The 14,749-nt window shown below is 44.5% G+C and overlaps 1 protein-coding gene across 1 annotated transcript in view; it reads right to left on the bottom strand.

Annotated features, from left to right (window-relative positions):
- Positions 1-141: 141 nt before the first annotated feature.
- The window catches only part of LOC118368968 (tudor domain-containing protein 7B-like), a 39,113-nt gene continuing 24,505 nt past the window's right edge, over positions 142-14,749 (bottom strand). The window contains 14 exon segments of the mRNA XM_035753475.2: positions 142-2,572; positions 3,353-3,513; positions 3,714-3,897; positions 8,132-8,358; positions 8,531-8,667; positions 10,764-10,877; positions 11,077-11,211; positions 11,765-11,848; positions 12,644-12,778; positions 12,955-13,157; positions 13,321-13,432; positions 13,626-13,842; positions 14,078-14,451; positions 14,453-14,704. Coding sequence (XP_035609368.1) covers positions 2,352-2,572; positions 3,353-3,513; positions 3,714-3,897; positions 8,132-8,358; positions 8,531-8,667; positions 10,764-10,877; positions 11,077-11,211; positions 11,765-11,848; positions 12,644-12,778; positions 12,955-13,157; positions 13,321-13,432; positions 13,626-13,842; positions 14,078-14,451; positions 14,453-14,704 — 2,556 coding nt within the window. The 3' untranslated portion in view covers positions 142-2,351.

Genomic DNA, 14,749 nt, shown 5'->3' with positions numbered 1-14,749 from the left:
CTACAGACAACAACAAAGTTATGTTTTCTTTCTGTCTCGGTATGAACTTACTTCTGCAAACAACTTGGCAAAGTTGACCATTTAACATTATTTCTAAAACGTTTTACATATTGTATGCAGTCAACCTCAAGTCTAAATGTCAACGAAAATAAAACCAATACCCTTAAAGGAATAGTTCAGCGATTTTACATATTTTTGTTTCCTCCCCATGAAAAGCTGTGTATTTTATTAACAAAATCAAAGTGTGGATTAGTCATTCCTTGTCTGTAGACTGATTTCAAAGTTAGGAAAAAAATATCTAAATATGTAAAGATGGCTGAATTACCCCTTAACGCCAAGTAGATATTCTGTTCTCAGCTAAACTCCAACCAAACCATCACTCCCAACGGTAATTCAACAATTCAGCAATATTTCCAACATATCGTGCAGGACTAGCCTAATATTGTAACAAACTAGAGTTTTTCTCAGTTCATATGGACAGAAAAAACCCTTGGTCCCTAAGGATATCTGCAGAAAGTCTTGTCTGGCACAAATTCAACACTTGAAAAATAAATCAATGAAAACCCACTTTTTTTTCCCCCCAACCGATCTAAGTCACATGAGCGGGAAATATAAATAACAATGGCTTCTTTGCATCATCAACTGACGAGAGGCAATATATTTTTAGAGAGACAGTTCAGCGATTTTACCTTCAAAGCAGTCTATGGACCAAAAGATTGGCTGAACTGTCCCTTTAAGTATGTTTTGTAAACCTTCCTGACGTCAGACTGAAGTGTACAGGTCTTGGTAAAGGCCTTCATACTGTAACTGTCTTAATTAACAACAGTCTTTGATAAGTTGAGTTACAGTGCATTCGTAAAGTAATCAGACACCTTGACTTTTTACACATTTTGTTACGCTATAGCCTTAGTTTTTTCCCCCTTATCAGTCTGTCATTATATATTATAGTGTGTAAAGCAAAAACAGGTTTAGAAATGTTTGCACATTTATAAAAAATACAAAACTGAAATATCACATTTACATAAGTATTCAGACCCTTTACTCAGTACTTTGTTGAAGCACCGTCAGCAGTGATTACAGCCTCAAGTCTTCTTGGGTACGACACTACAAGCTTGACACACCTGTATGGGGAGTTTTCCCATTCCTCTCAAGCTCGGTCAGGTTGGATGGGGAGCATCGCTGCACAGCTATTTTCAGATCTCTCCAGAGATGTTTGATCGGGTTTAAGTCTGGCTGGGCCACTCAAGGACATTCAGAGACTTGTCCCAAAGCCACTCCGGCTTTGTCTTGGTTGTGTGCTTAGGGTCGTTGTCATCAAGGATCTCTCTGTACTTTGCTCCGTTCATCTTTCCCTCAACCCTGACTAGATTCTCAGTGCCTGCTGCTGAAAAACATCCCCACAGCATGATGCTGCCACGCTTCACCGTAGGGATGGTGCCGGTTTTTCTCCTTGACGTGATGCTTGCCAGTCAGGCCAAAAAGAGTTCAATCTTGGTTTCATCAGACCAGAGAATCTTGTTTCTCATAGTGTGAGAGTCCTTTAGGTGCCTTTTGGCAAACTCCAAGTGGGCTGTCATGTGCCTTTTACTGAGGAGTGCCTTCCGTCTGGCCACTCTACCATAAAGACCTGATTGGTTGAGTGCTGCAGAGATGGAAATAAGGCATTTCATTAAAAAAACATTAAAAATTAGCAAACATTTATAAAAAGCTGTTTTCGCTTTGTCATTATCAGGTATTGTGTGAAAATTGATGAGAAAAATATATATATTTAATACATTTTAGAATAAGGTTGTAATGTAACAAAATGTGGAAAAAGTCAAGGGGTCTTAATAGTTTCAATGCACTTTGTGTGCGTTGATTGTTAATGCAGCTTATGTATCACATACATATTTATTGAGTCAAGAAAACAAAAGTACAATATGAGCGAAGGTGTCAGGAAACCCATCCCATATCACGGCTAGACATTCAACAGATTATGACAACTCCTCTGTGTGGGAAAGCTTTTAGGGAAGTCGGCACGATGGTGATATTATTGAGCTTTTGATCAGAATGCCATCCCATACTGTGAGCGAGGGTGTTTCACTGTGTCCCCGCACTCTCAAGCACAACAAGTCCAAGTCTCCTCTCCTTCCAACTGTCTCCCATTGTAACGGCAACAGTTCTGGTTTCTCATAGCAACATCTGTAGAAAAGTCCAGCATCCAACTACACTTAGATATCCAAAACAAATGTTTATACTTTATTCTAATTAAAAAATACATTTTATTTTACATTTGTTTTGAATAGATCTACCTAGTTGTTCCTGCCATAACCAGCACTCTAGATGCACTGTTGTGCACAGGGTTGATCTAACTACACTTCTTTGATGAGTTTGTCAGCGAACTCGGCCATGATGTCGTGAACCCAGATGTCCCTCTCCTCCTGCGAGGTGTCAACCAGGAAGACGGTCAACTTCCTATCCCAGGGGTGATGCGCATCCTGTACGGCCTCCAGCTGGGCCACCAGCGGCTTCTTCTCCACATGGTTCCGGAACAAGATGGAGGCCTCCTCTGACCACTGCCCCAGCTTCACTCCTATTGGTGGAGAAGAAATGTTAGCCAATCAACAAGCTTCATATGAAAAAAGCTATCCTCTGAATTATGTATGAGAAATAGGCAAGTAAAAATGTTCATTTCATGAAATGGTAAAAAAAAAGCAAAGGAAAACATTTATATCACATATATCTTTTAAACCAGAGGTGTCAAACAAATGTTGTCCCAGGGGCAGAATTCGATCTTCAACAAGGTCCGGAGGGCCACGCTGAAAATTTCCTCGTGGTCATAATTAGCAAAAAAGATAGTCCTCTATTAATCATTTTGGGGATTTTCTATGCTCCCTGACAGTCTAGGTGTAATTTCAGTGATAATTAGAGAGGTATAAAAATGGTTTAAATGTAAGTCCATGATCCTTTCTACACAGGTTAAATGTGGTTTTAATCCATTTAAATTAGTTCCTCCGTCCACCAAAAACAGTTCCCCCTTCCGGATCTGGCCCGTATGTGTCACCCCTGCTCTTAACTCATGACTAACACTGAAGTCATTTCTCAGTTCATTTGCTATCCTGGCCACCAGAGGACTCCCTACTCTCAAACAATCTGTATGTTCATAATTAATGGACTTATCTAGACATTAACAAGCTCAAGGACCATGTGACACATTCCAGAGGTATTTGTTCACAACAACACATATAAGGGACATAACTCTTTTTCCAAAATGTGCCGATCAGAAGAACCACTTGTTTCTGATTCTTTTGCAGTCTGGGTGCATTTTGAAGTCTACGCTATATGGTTGCCTGGGGCAACTCTCCTTAGTTACCTGCGAGTTGTGCGGTGATGCCCTGGAATGGTAGCAGTCGGAACTCCTGTATGAGGGGGCGGAGCTGTGTGCCGCTGACCAGCTCATGTTTACCATAGTCCAGTTCATAGACCGACACCAGACCGTTGGTCAACACCCCCTTCACCAGCACACGGTGCCAACTGGGAGGGCACAGAGAGGTCAATTAAGCAAGTTAATTCAATCAAGAGGTTTGTTAATTCAAGTTCATCCTTAGCCTGGGTGCCCAATTTAGTACACTGTTAATGAATGCAGTCAGACTATCTTACTAGAAGACCTACCAGAATCCCTCATACACACTCCTGGGCTACAGTGGCCTACCATCCACTACCAACATACTTACCTGTTCTCTACTTTGGCAGCATATATCTGGTTCTTCTCCCCTTTGAGAGGCTTCTCCTCTGTTTTATTATAGTACAGGATCATCTCTTCCATCAGAACCACCAGCTTGTACATATCTCTCCAAGGTTGCACTACGAAGTGGCCCGGATGACACGCCACCGACACATATATATCCATGTTATGACCTGCAGCAGAGACAGATTTAGAGAGAGTTTGGACCATATAATTACATATAGAACACTAGAAATGACTTTGGCATCCTAGCAACATGATTAAATATTGGGCATCTTGGTCAGGAAAACTTGGTCAGGTAACTGATCAAATGTTAAAATATTGTATAAAACAATGCATTTGTAGATACAGTCAGATCCCAAATGATTGGTAACCTTTTTTTTTTTTGCTCATCTTTATCAAGGGTGCCAATAATTTGGGAACTCGCTGTATATGTGAACAGTAGGGAATTCTCAAAGGTGCTGACATGGTGTCTGTTCTAAAATATTCCCTACACAGTGAACTATGTAATAATAATAATAATAATAATGGCGCCGGAGGGGTGGCTGGCGTTTTATGGGCTCCTAACCAACTGTGCTAATTTCTTTGTTACCCCTCACATTGTTTGTAACGTATTTTATACATTAAGTTGCTGCTACTGTCTCTTAAGACCGAAAAGAGCTTCTGGACATCAGAACAGCGATTACTCACCTCGAACTGGACAAAGATTTTTTCTTTAATGAGTGGGACAGGAAGGATATACTACTTTCCGCGTGAAGAAAAGGCGGAGATACACAGGGAGAAGGTCGGGACGCCTTGTTAGGATCTGTAGGCGAGTGAGTAAATCACCACTACCATCGGTTCTATTGGCTAACGTGCAATCACTGGAAAACAAACTCAAAGATCTACGGTCGAGACTATCCTACCAACGGGACATTAAAAACAAATATTTTGTGTGTCACCGAGTCGTGGCTGAACGACGAAGCGGATAATATAGAGCTGGCTGGGGTATCCGTGTATCGGCAGGACTTAGCAGCTACTGTACGTCTGGTAAGACGAGGGGCGGGGTGTGTGTCTATTTGTCAATAACTGCTGGTGCACAATGTATAATATTAAAGAAGTATCGAGGTATTTCTCGGCTGTAAAACACAATATCTATATTATTTGTAGCCGTCCATTTACCACCACAGACCGATGCTGGCACTAAGATCACGCTCAACCAACTCTATCAGGCCATAAGCAAACAAGAAAATGCTCACCCAGAAGCAGCGCTCCTAGTGGCCGGGGACTTTAATAGAGACAAACAAATCTGTTTTACCTCATTTCTACCAGCATGTCACATGTGCAACCAGAGGGAAATAAATTCAAGACCACCTTTACTCCACACACAGAGACACTTACAAAGCTCTCCCTCACCATTCATTTGTCAAATCTGACCATAACTATATCCTCCTGATTCCTGCTTACAAGCAAAAACTAAAAGCAGGAAGTACCAGTGACACACTCAATACGGAAATGGTAAGATGACGCGGATGCTACTCTACAGGAGGAGTACACCACCTCAGTCACCGGCTTCATCAATAAGTGCATTGGCGACTTCATCCCTACAGTGACCGTACGTACATATCTCAACCAGAAGCAATGGATTACAGGCAACATCTGCACCGAAATAAAGGCTAGATCCTGCCACTTTCAAGGAGCGTGACACTAATCCGGATGCTCTATAAGAAGTCCCGCTATTCCCTCAGACGAACCATCAAACAGGCAAAGCTAGACAGATTACCAGGGCATGTACTCAGAGCACGCGTGGACCATCTGGCAAGTGTCTTCACTGACATTTTCAACCTCTCCCTGACCAAGTCTGTAATACCCACATATTTTAAGCAGACCACCATAGTCCCTGTGGTGAATCCGAAGGTAACCTGTCTAAATGACTACCTCACGTCAGTAGCTATGAAGTGTTTTGAAAGGCTGGTCATGGCTCACATCAACACCATCATCCCGGAAACCCTAGACCCCTCCAATTCGCATACTGCCCCAACAGATCCACAGGTGACGTAATCTCAATCTCACATTGCCCTTTCCCACCTGGACAAAAGGAACACCTATGTGAGAATGCTGTTAATTGACTACAGCTCAGCGTTCAACACAATAGTGCCCACAAAGCACATCACTCTGGGACCCTGGGACTAAACACCTCCCTCTGACGGGCCACGCCCAGGTGTTAAGGATAGGCAACAACACATCTGCCACACTGATCCTTAACACCGGGGCCCATCAGGGGTGCATGCTCAGTCCTCTCCTGTACTCCCTGTTCACTCATGACTGCATGGTCAAGTACGACTCCAACACAATTATTAAGTTTGCTGACGACACAACAGTGTTAGGCCTGATCACCGACAACGATGAGACAGCCTATAGGGAGGAGGTCAGAGACATGGCAGTGTGGTGCCAGGTCAACAACCTCTCCCTCAATGTGAGCAAGACAAAGAGCTGATCGTGGACTATGGGAAAAAGCGAGCCAAACAGAACCCCATTCTCATCGACTGGGTTGTAGTGGAGCAGGTTGAGAGCTTCAAGTTCCTTGGTGTCCACATCAGCAACAAACTATCATGGTCCAAACACACCAAGAAAGTTGTGAAGAGGGCACGACAAAGCCTATTCCCCCTTAGGAGACTGAAAAGACTTGGCATGGGTCCTCAGAAGTTCGACAGCTGCACAATCAAGAGCATCCTGACCAGTTGCATCACCTCCTGGTATAGCAACTGCTCAGCATCCGACCGTAAGGCGCTACAGAGGGTAATGCGTATGGCCCAGTACATCACTGGGGCCAAGCTTCCTGCCATCCAGGACCAACATAATAGGCTGTGTCAGAGGAAAGCCCAAAAAATTGTCAAAGACTCCAGTCACCCAAGTCATAGACTGTTCTCTCTGCAAACGCACGGCAAGTGGTACCGGAGCACCAAGTCTTGATCCAAAAGGCTCCTTAACAGCTACTACCCCCAAGCCATAAGACTGCTGAACAATTAATACAATGGCCACCCAGACGATTTACATTGACCTTCCCTGCCTTTGTTTCTACACTGCTGCTACTCGCTGTTATCTATGCAAAGTCACCTCGACTAATTACCTCGACGAACCTGTACCTCCGCACATTTACTCTGTACCGGTACCACCTGTATATAACCTTGTCATTGTTATGTCATTTTATTGTGTTATTTTAGTTAATTGAGTAAATATTGTCTTAACTCTATTTCTTGAACTGCATTGTTGGTTAAGGGCTTGTAAGTAAGCATTTCACGTTTTTTTGTATTCGGCCAAGTGACAAATTTAATTTGATTCGATTTAATCAGTACTTTGTTGAAGCACCTTTGGAAACGATTACAGCCTCGAGTCTTGGGTATGACGCTACAAGCTTGGCACATCTGTATTTGTTTTTTCCCTCCCATTCTTCTCTGCAGATCCTCTCAAGCTCTGTCAGGTTAGATGGGGAACGTCGTTGCACAGCTATTTTAAGGTCTCTAGAGATATTCGATCGGGTTCAAGTCCGAGCTCTGGCTGGGCCACTCAAGGACATTCAGAGACTTGTCTCGAAGCTACTTCTGTGTTGTCTTGGCTGTGTGCTTAGGGTCGTTGTCCTGTTGAAAGGTGAACCCTGTTGGAAGGTGAGCGCTCTAGAGCACATTTTCATCAAGGATCTCTCTGTACTTTGCTCCATTCATCTTTTCCTCGATCCTGACTAGTCTCCCAGTCCCTGCCACTGAAAAACATCCCCACAGCATGATGCTGCAAACCACCATGCTTCAACGTAGAGATGGTGCAGGTTTCCTCCAGACGTGAGGCTTGGCATTCAGGCCAAAAAGACTTCAATCTTGGTTTCATCAGACCAGAGAATCTTGTTTCTTATGGTCTGAGTCTTTAGGTGCCTTTTGGCAAACTCCAAGCGGGCTGCCTTTTGCTAAAGAGTGGAATCGTCTGGCCACTCTACTATAAAGGCCTGATTGGTGGAGTGCTGCAGAGATGGTTGTCCTTCTGGAAGATTCTACCATATCCACAGAGGAACTCTGGAGCTCTATCAGGGTGATCATCGGGTTCCTGACCAAGGCCCTTCTCCCCCAACTGCTCATTTTGGCCATGAGGCCAGCTCTAGAAAGTCTTGGTGGTTCCAAACTTGTTCTATTTAAGAATGATGGACGCTGAGTTTCAATACAAATAGCAAAGGGTCTGAATACTTATGTAAACAAGGAATTTCTGTTTTTTATTTTTTGAAATATTCCAAAAAACAGTTTTCGCTTTGTCATTATGGGGTATTGTGTGTAAATTGATAAATCGTTTTTAATCTATTTTAAAATAAGGTTGTAACGTAAACAAATTGTGGAAAAAGTCAAGGGGTTTGAATACTTTCTGAGTGCACTGTATGGTACTGGCCTGCAGGTGGTAGTTCCAGCAGCAGAGGTAGCTTGATAGGTGTGGTGGATGAGGGAGGTGGGGGAGTCCCCTGAGGGGTGCTTGTACCCCCTGTCGGCCTTGGTTCCAAGCGGGCACGTCTCAGCTGGGGCATGGTCCCGTTGGAGATGGGTGTAGTGGTGGTTGTGGAGGTCTTGGGGGTAGAGGTGAGGGTGCCAGTGGAGGTACAAGTGGAGGTCTTGGAAGGACTGTGATAAGAGAAGATGAAATATATACTATTGTCAATTGTCAAAGAGCCACTCAAAAGTGTATTCTTCCTAACCCCAACCCCACTAGAAAGGGGAGTTCCCACAACGGCAGGAGATTCCACACTGTGTAGGATTCAGGAACTGACTTGTTGAAATGGACTCCCAGCCCTACCAGTGGTCCCCTCTGTGTTTGAAGAGATCCGAGGCAGCCATTTGGCGGTTGAGACTCCTCGCGGGGTCCTGGAAGTTCTTGTCGGGGAACAGGTAGACATGGGCTACACTGCGCTTTGTCTCATCCAGCTTGGCGATCTGTGGAGAGAGGTCGGGGAGTGGATAAGAAGCCCAATATTTCAATACACAAACAAATATTTATCATACAAAACAGCCCAATCTCAGAGTGACGTTTCCAATGTTTACTCGGCAAAGATGTAACAGCTGAATACACACATTCAATACAGTGGAGTGTCCATTTCTACCCTGAGCCCTCACCCCCTCCCTTCCTCTAAGATGTACTTCAGTACTTTTCCTTCATCCAGGATTTATCCATGCTCTCCTGTTCTTCTTATTAGATATCACCTGGAGTTATTGGGAAAACACATTCCTACAGTCTACCACTAAATAATTACACTTCCCATACACAAAGAGCTTAAACCTAACACTACTTTCAATCTCGAAAAATATAAAAAATTGTATATTCATACAAAGAGGATATAATGACAAAAACAAAGATATAAAACAGTAATATATGGGGCATTCGGAAAGTATTCAGACCCCTTGATTTTTTACAAAACGTTACAGCCCTATTCTAAAATGGATGAAATACTTATTTCGTTATTCAGCAATCTACACACAATACCGCACAATGACAAAAACAGAAATCCCATATTTAAATAAGTATCAGACCCTTTGCTATGAGATGTTTCAACAACTTGATTGGAGTCCACCTGGGGTAAATTCAATTGATTGGACATGATTTGGAAAGGCACACGCCTGTCTATATAAGGTCCCACAGTTCACGTCAGAGCAAAAACCAAGCCATGAGGTTAAAGGAATTGTCCGTAGAGCTCCGAGACAGGATTGTGTCGAGGCACAGATCTGGGGAAGGGTGCTAAAACATTACTGCAGCTTTGAAGGTCCCCAAAAACACTGTGGCCTCCTCATCTTTAAAATAGAAGAAGTTTGGAACCCCCAAGACTCTTCCGAGAGCTGGCCGCCTGGCCAAACTGAGAACCCGATGGTCACTCTGACAGAGCTACAGAGTTCCTCTGTGGTGATGGGAGAACCTTCCAGAAGGACAACCATCTCTGCAGCACTCCACTAATCAGGCCTTTATGATAGAGCTGCCAGGCGGAAGCCATTCCTCAGTAAAAGGCACATGACAGCCCGCTTGGAGTTTGCCAAAAGGCACCTAAAGTACTCTCAGACCATGAGAAACAAGATTCTCTGGTCTGATGAAACCAAGATTGAATTATGTAGCCTGAATGCCAAGAGTCACTTCTGGAGGAAACTTGGCAGAGAGAGATCCTTGATCAAAACCTGCTTCAGAGTGCTCAGGACCTCAGACTGGGGCAAAGGTTCACCTTCCAACAGGACAACGACCCTAAGCACACAGCAAAGACAACACGGGAGTGGTTTCGGGACAAGTCTCCGAATGTCCTTGAGTGACTCAGCCAGAGCCCGGACTCAAACCCGATCGAACATCTCTGGAGAGACCTGAAAATAGCTGTGCAGCGACGCTCCCCATCCAACCTGATAGAGCTTGAGAGGATCTGCAAAGACGAATGGAAGAAACTCCCCAAATAAAGGTGTGTCAATCTTGTAGAGTCATAACCAAGAAGACTCGAGGCTAAGACACTGCCAAAGGTGCTTCAACAATGTACTAAGTAAAGGGTCTGAATAGTTATGTAAATATGATTTTTTTTTAAATGTTTCATAAATGTGCAAAAATGTCTAAAAACTTGTTTTTGCTTTGTCATTATGGGGTATTGTGATGTCATCATGGGGTATTGTGATGTCATTATGGGGTATTGTGATGTCATTATGGGGTATTGTGAGTAGATTGATGAGGAAAAACAACTATTTCATCAACTTTAGAATAAGGCTGCAATGTAACAAAATGTGGAATAAGTCAAAGGGTCTGAAAACTGTGCAAATGCTCTGTAAAACAGTAAAGATATAAAACAGTAATATAAAATCTATCACTGTTAAGAAGAATTCCGCTTTAAGTTTACGATGGTCACATATACAGGAGTATGTGTATGCATTTGTGTCTCAGTGTGAGTCTATAGTATGCGTTGATAACTTCCAATATCCATTCTGAGAATGTATCACACACTCACAAAACAGATGACTAGACTTGGCATAGAACTCAATCACACTGAAAAAAAAGAGTTGTAATACATTACCTTCACACTGCAGTCTGTGGAGTTGAGCACGGCGTCTCGGAAAAACTGAACAGCGTCTGGAGTCCAGGAGCCCACACCACTCACAGTCAGGTCAGCCAGACAACACTTCACCGCCTAGAGAGACTACGGCACGTCAGACTACATTACCCAGACAACACTTCACCGCCTAGAGAGACTACGGCACGTCAGACTTCATTACCCAGACAACACTTCACCGCCTAGCAGGTCAGACAACATTACCTATACACAGAACCCCCCCCCCTCCCCCTCCCACACACACACACACACACCATCTCTCCATCCATGTTCTGACCTGTGGTGGGATGGCAATCAGGTCCCATAGGAAAGGAGGTGGGACTTCTCTCAGCTCAATCACCTCCACTGAGGCCTGCACCCCCAGGTCTATGAAGAGGATGTCCAACACACGACTACCATGGAGGTTAGTGATCTATAGGAGAAACAGGGGAATGAGGGAGGGTGAAAGAATACAGGGAAAGTGTGAGAACATAACATATGACCTGGTTGTCTAGGATGTGCTAGCATTGTGTGCTACAGATGTGGGATCTTAATTTGATCACTCTTATGTTGCTGAGAATTCTTCTGCACTGCAGGAGCTGGATGATTTATATATATTCACTGAAAACCCACACTAACACACAGTTATATTAAAAGTATTACAGTTTTCATGTTGCTTAATTTTGGCCAGCTAACCACAGACCAAGCAACATTATGGACATTCAAATCCTGTTGCTGCAGGATTATTTTGCCGTGACAATACTGGTCAAATTAAGATCCTCCATCTGTATACATTTTTTACAATATTTGGTGTAAAATTGAGCTAGCTAACTTCTGTCCAGGTAAGTCACCTTCTGCTCCACCTCTTCATTGTGGGTCAAACTGAAGCTAGATGGCATGACCTTTAGGCAGAACTGTAGCTGGGACATGCAGTATCTATCCCTGCCCCAAACTATTGACTGTATAGGCAACAGAATCCATCTCACCTCCACGCGAGACCATTTGCCTTTGTAGCGCGTCAGACAGCCTTTCCCACAGAACGGTCTGGACACCAGGAACTCTGACGTCCCCTGCCAGACAGAAGAGATCATGTTATCAGTATAGGACAGGATAATGTCATCAACGTGAGACAGACACTGGTGAAAAAACAAACATGAGATCTACGTTGACTCAGACTGTTGAAGCAGAACACCTCAGGTTAAAGTTAATATATCATATGTAGATTAATGAGGGGGAAAACAACAACAATTGAACCAATTTTAGAATAAGGCTGTAAAGTAACAGCACGTGGAAAAAGTCAAGGGGTCTGAATACACTTAAAATACAATATTATGTAGCCTGGTATATATATATATTAGAGAGAGAGAGTCTGTATTTTGTGCATCAGAACAAACCTGAACACTGTCTTAGTGAATGATAACTGGGGACTGGGGACAGTGAATGGTAACTGGGGACTGGGGACAGTGAATGGTAACTGGGGACTGGGGACAGTGAATGGTAACTGGGGACTACGGTGGGGGACTACGGTAGGTACTATGTTGCCACTGGGTCAATGACAGTCAGTTCCAGTGTCATGTGATGAGATGAAATAAATAGCCTGTGTCTTAACCCCAGATTATGTTCCTTAATCTCAACTGTGTCTGGCTCTCAGCAACCTCTTCAGAGGACGACAGACAGAAGCTCTCACACACACAGGCACACACAAGCGCTTGCGCACACACACACACACACACACACACACACACACACACACACACACACACACACACACACACACACACACACACACACACACACACACACACACACACACACACACACACACACACACACACACACACACACACACACAGTCACACGAGTACCTGTGAGTGGAAGTATGCCTCAGCCTTCTCCAGGATCTCAGTGAGTTTGGCCAGACCTCGAGACGGGAGCTGGCAGTAGAAGGTCCCGTCTGAACACACACTTCTCACAGCCACGTTCATATAGGCACTGTTCACCTACAGGGAGAGAGAGAGAACCATGGATGGGTTAGACATGATCCCATTCCACTCAGATTCAAATAATATGGACTGAAAAACAGGGATTAATACAGTGGTGATGAAAGACGCTCCAGAACGTCTCCGACCCACTGACAGTGGTACAGGCACTCTTCCCTCCTATGACAGTTACCCACCTGTAGGGGGCTGGCCAGAGTCTTGTCCTGCAGGGATTTGATACATGCAGCGTTGATGTTGACATCATCATCCTGCGACGTGTCGTACAGGACCACCAATGGGGTCTGCCCTTTCTCTAGGATCTCAGCCAATAGGATCTTGCCGCTGGTCATGGACTCAAACTTCTTCAGGACAGCAGGCTCCTGGCAGAAAGGCTCCAGTCCTAGGTAGGAAAACAGACGGACAGACAGACACTTCATTAAGAAGAAGAAACTGAATCCAGACATCTGACTGTAACACTATTGTATAAATATCAACAAGCCTTCTGCAACTTTGTGATGAAAAAAATATATAATTAACTGTCTAAGATTGTGATCAAAACTCACCAGCCAATTGACACTTGGTGGCCTGGAAAGGCAGGTTGAAAAACTTCTCATGCAGCTCAAACACTTTGGCCTTGCCGATGACTTCTGAAAACCCGTGATCCACATAGTAAACCTACAGATTCGCAGAAAATAGTGAAAAAAAAGTGGAGAAGTGATTCATTTTCTAAAATGTCAAACCCTAAACCCTCCTCCTATCCTTCAACCATTAACATGGCACCATAGACCCATAACAAATACCCTACGATATAGAAATCATTGTATCTTTATTCATTTCGAAGTTTCAACCAATTGACCTTTGAACTCACCTTGACCTTGTCGGCCATGACCTCTGTGACTTGTGCTCGTAGTATCTCCTCGTCCTCCTCAGTCCTGACGGCAGCCAGCTGTCCCGAGGTTAGGGAGGCCAGGGGTGTACCACTTTTCTTGTCACGAGTACGGGTGTTGTTGTCCTGGCAACAGTAGAATTCTCTCATCTTGTCCTCCAGAGCCTCCTGTGCCTGGGAGTAACCCTCTCCTATGTACCTGGATGGAGGATACACAGAGAGAGAGGGGAGGGTAAGGAAGCATTTCACGGGAAGGTCTACACCTGTTGTATTTGGCACATAAGACAAATATAATTTGATTTGAGAAGAGAGCGAGAGGAGAATCGTTCATTTCTTTCTATTCATCCAGGTAAGGCTTAGTTAAACAGCACTGAGGGCATATTCTTACTGCACCACAACCAAACGACTCCCATGCCCATCCCACTGGTTCTTACCGGAGTATGACTCCGTTGGTATTAGCAGCCTCCCCCACCAACACAGAGGGGTACTCCTCTCTGGGGATGAGAAGAGGAGGTACAGTCTGGGTACTGAGCCTCCTCCCCACCTCCTCTCTGGCCCTGTGCTCCTCCACTGACTCCCTCCTGTTGCGGTTCTCCTCCCTGGTCCTCTTGTACAGAATGGCCCGTTTGGGGTTGTCCGGCATGGGGTATTCGATGGTGCAGAAGTCGGAGAGCAGCGAGAGATTCTCCAGGACGTGCTCTGGGAGTTTGGTTTTGTACGTGTCCAAGTAGAGTTTGGGTAAGGCGTGGGCCCATAGACCATTGCTGTATTTGACGAGAAGCTCTCCCAGTTTTTGTCTGAGGTCGGGGAGAGAGGGTGGAGGGGGAGGCTGGAGGACGAGGGGAGGACGAGGGGGGGGTGAGTGGGAGGGGGCTCATGGTAGTGGTAGAGGGAGTGGTAGGGAGCTTTGACTGGGGCTTGATGTCCATGGATGGGGTGAAGGCGGTGGAGATGGGGTATTGGACTCTGGTAGGGACAGGGGATGGGGTCTGTGTTTGTGTTGGTTCCTTAGCCGGGTAGAGGAGTAACTCATTGGGGTTGCTGCTGCATGGTTTCTCTACCTGGAACAGGAGGACATATTCTTCTGATAAACAGAGTCTAGAACA

This window comes from Oncorhynchus keta, chromosome 35 (assembly GCF_023373465.1).
Source record: "Oncorhynchus keta strain PuntledgeMale-10-30-2019 chromosome 35, Oket_V2, whole genome shotgun sequence".
NCBI lineage: Eukaryota > Metazoa > Chordata > Actinopteri > Salmoniformes > Salmonidae > Oncorhynchus > Oncorhynchus keta.
Note: the sequence above shows the minus strand (reverse complement) of the source record. Positions and strands in the feature narration are given on the sequence as shown.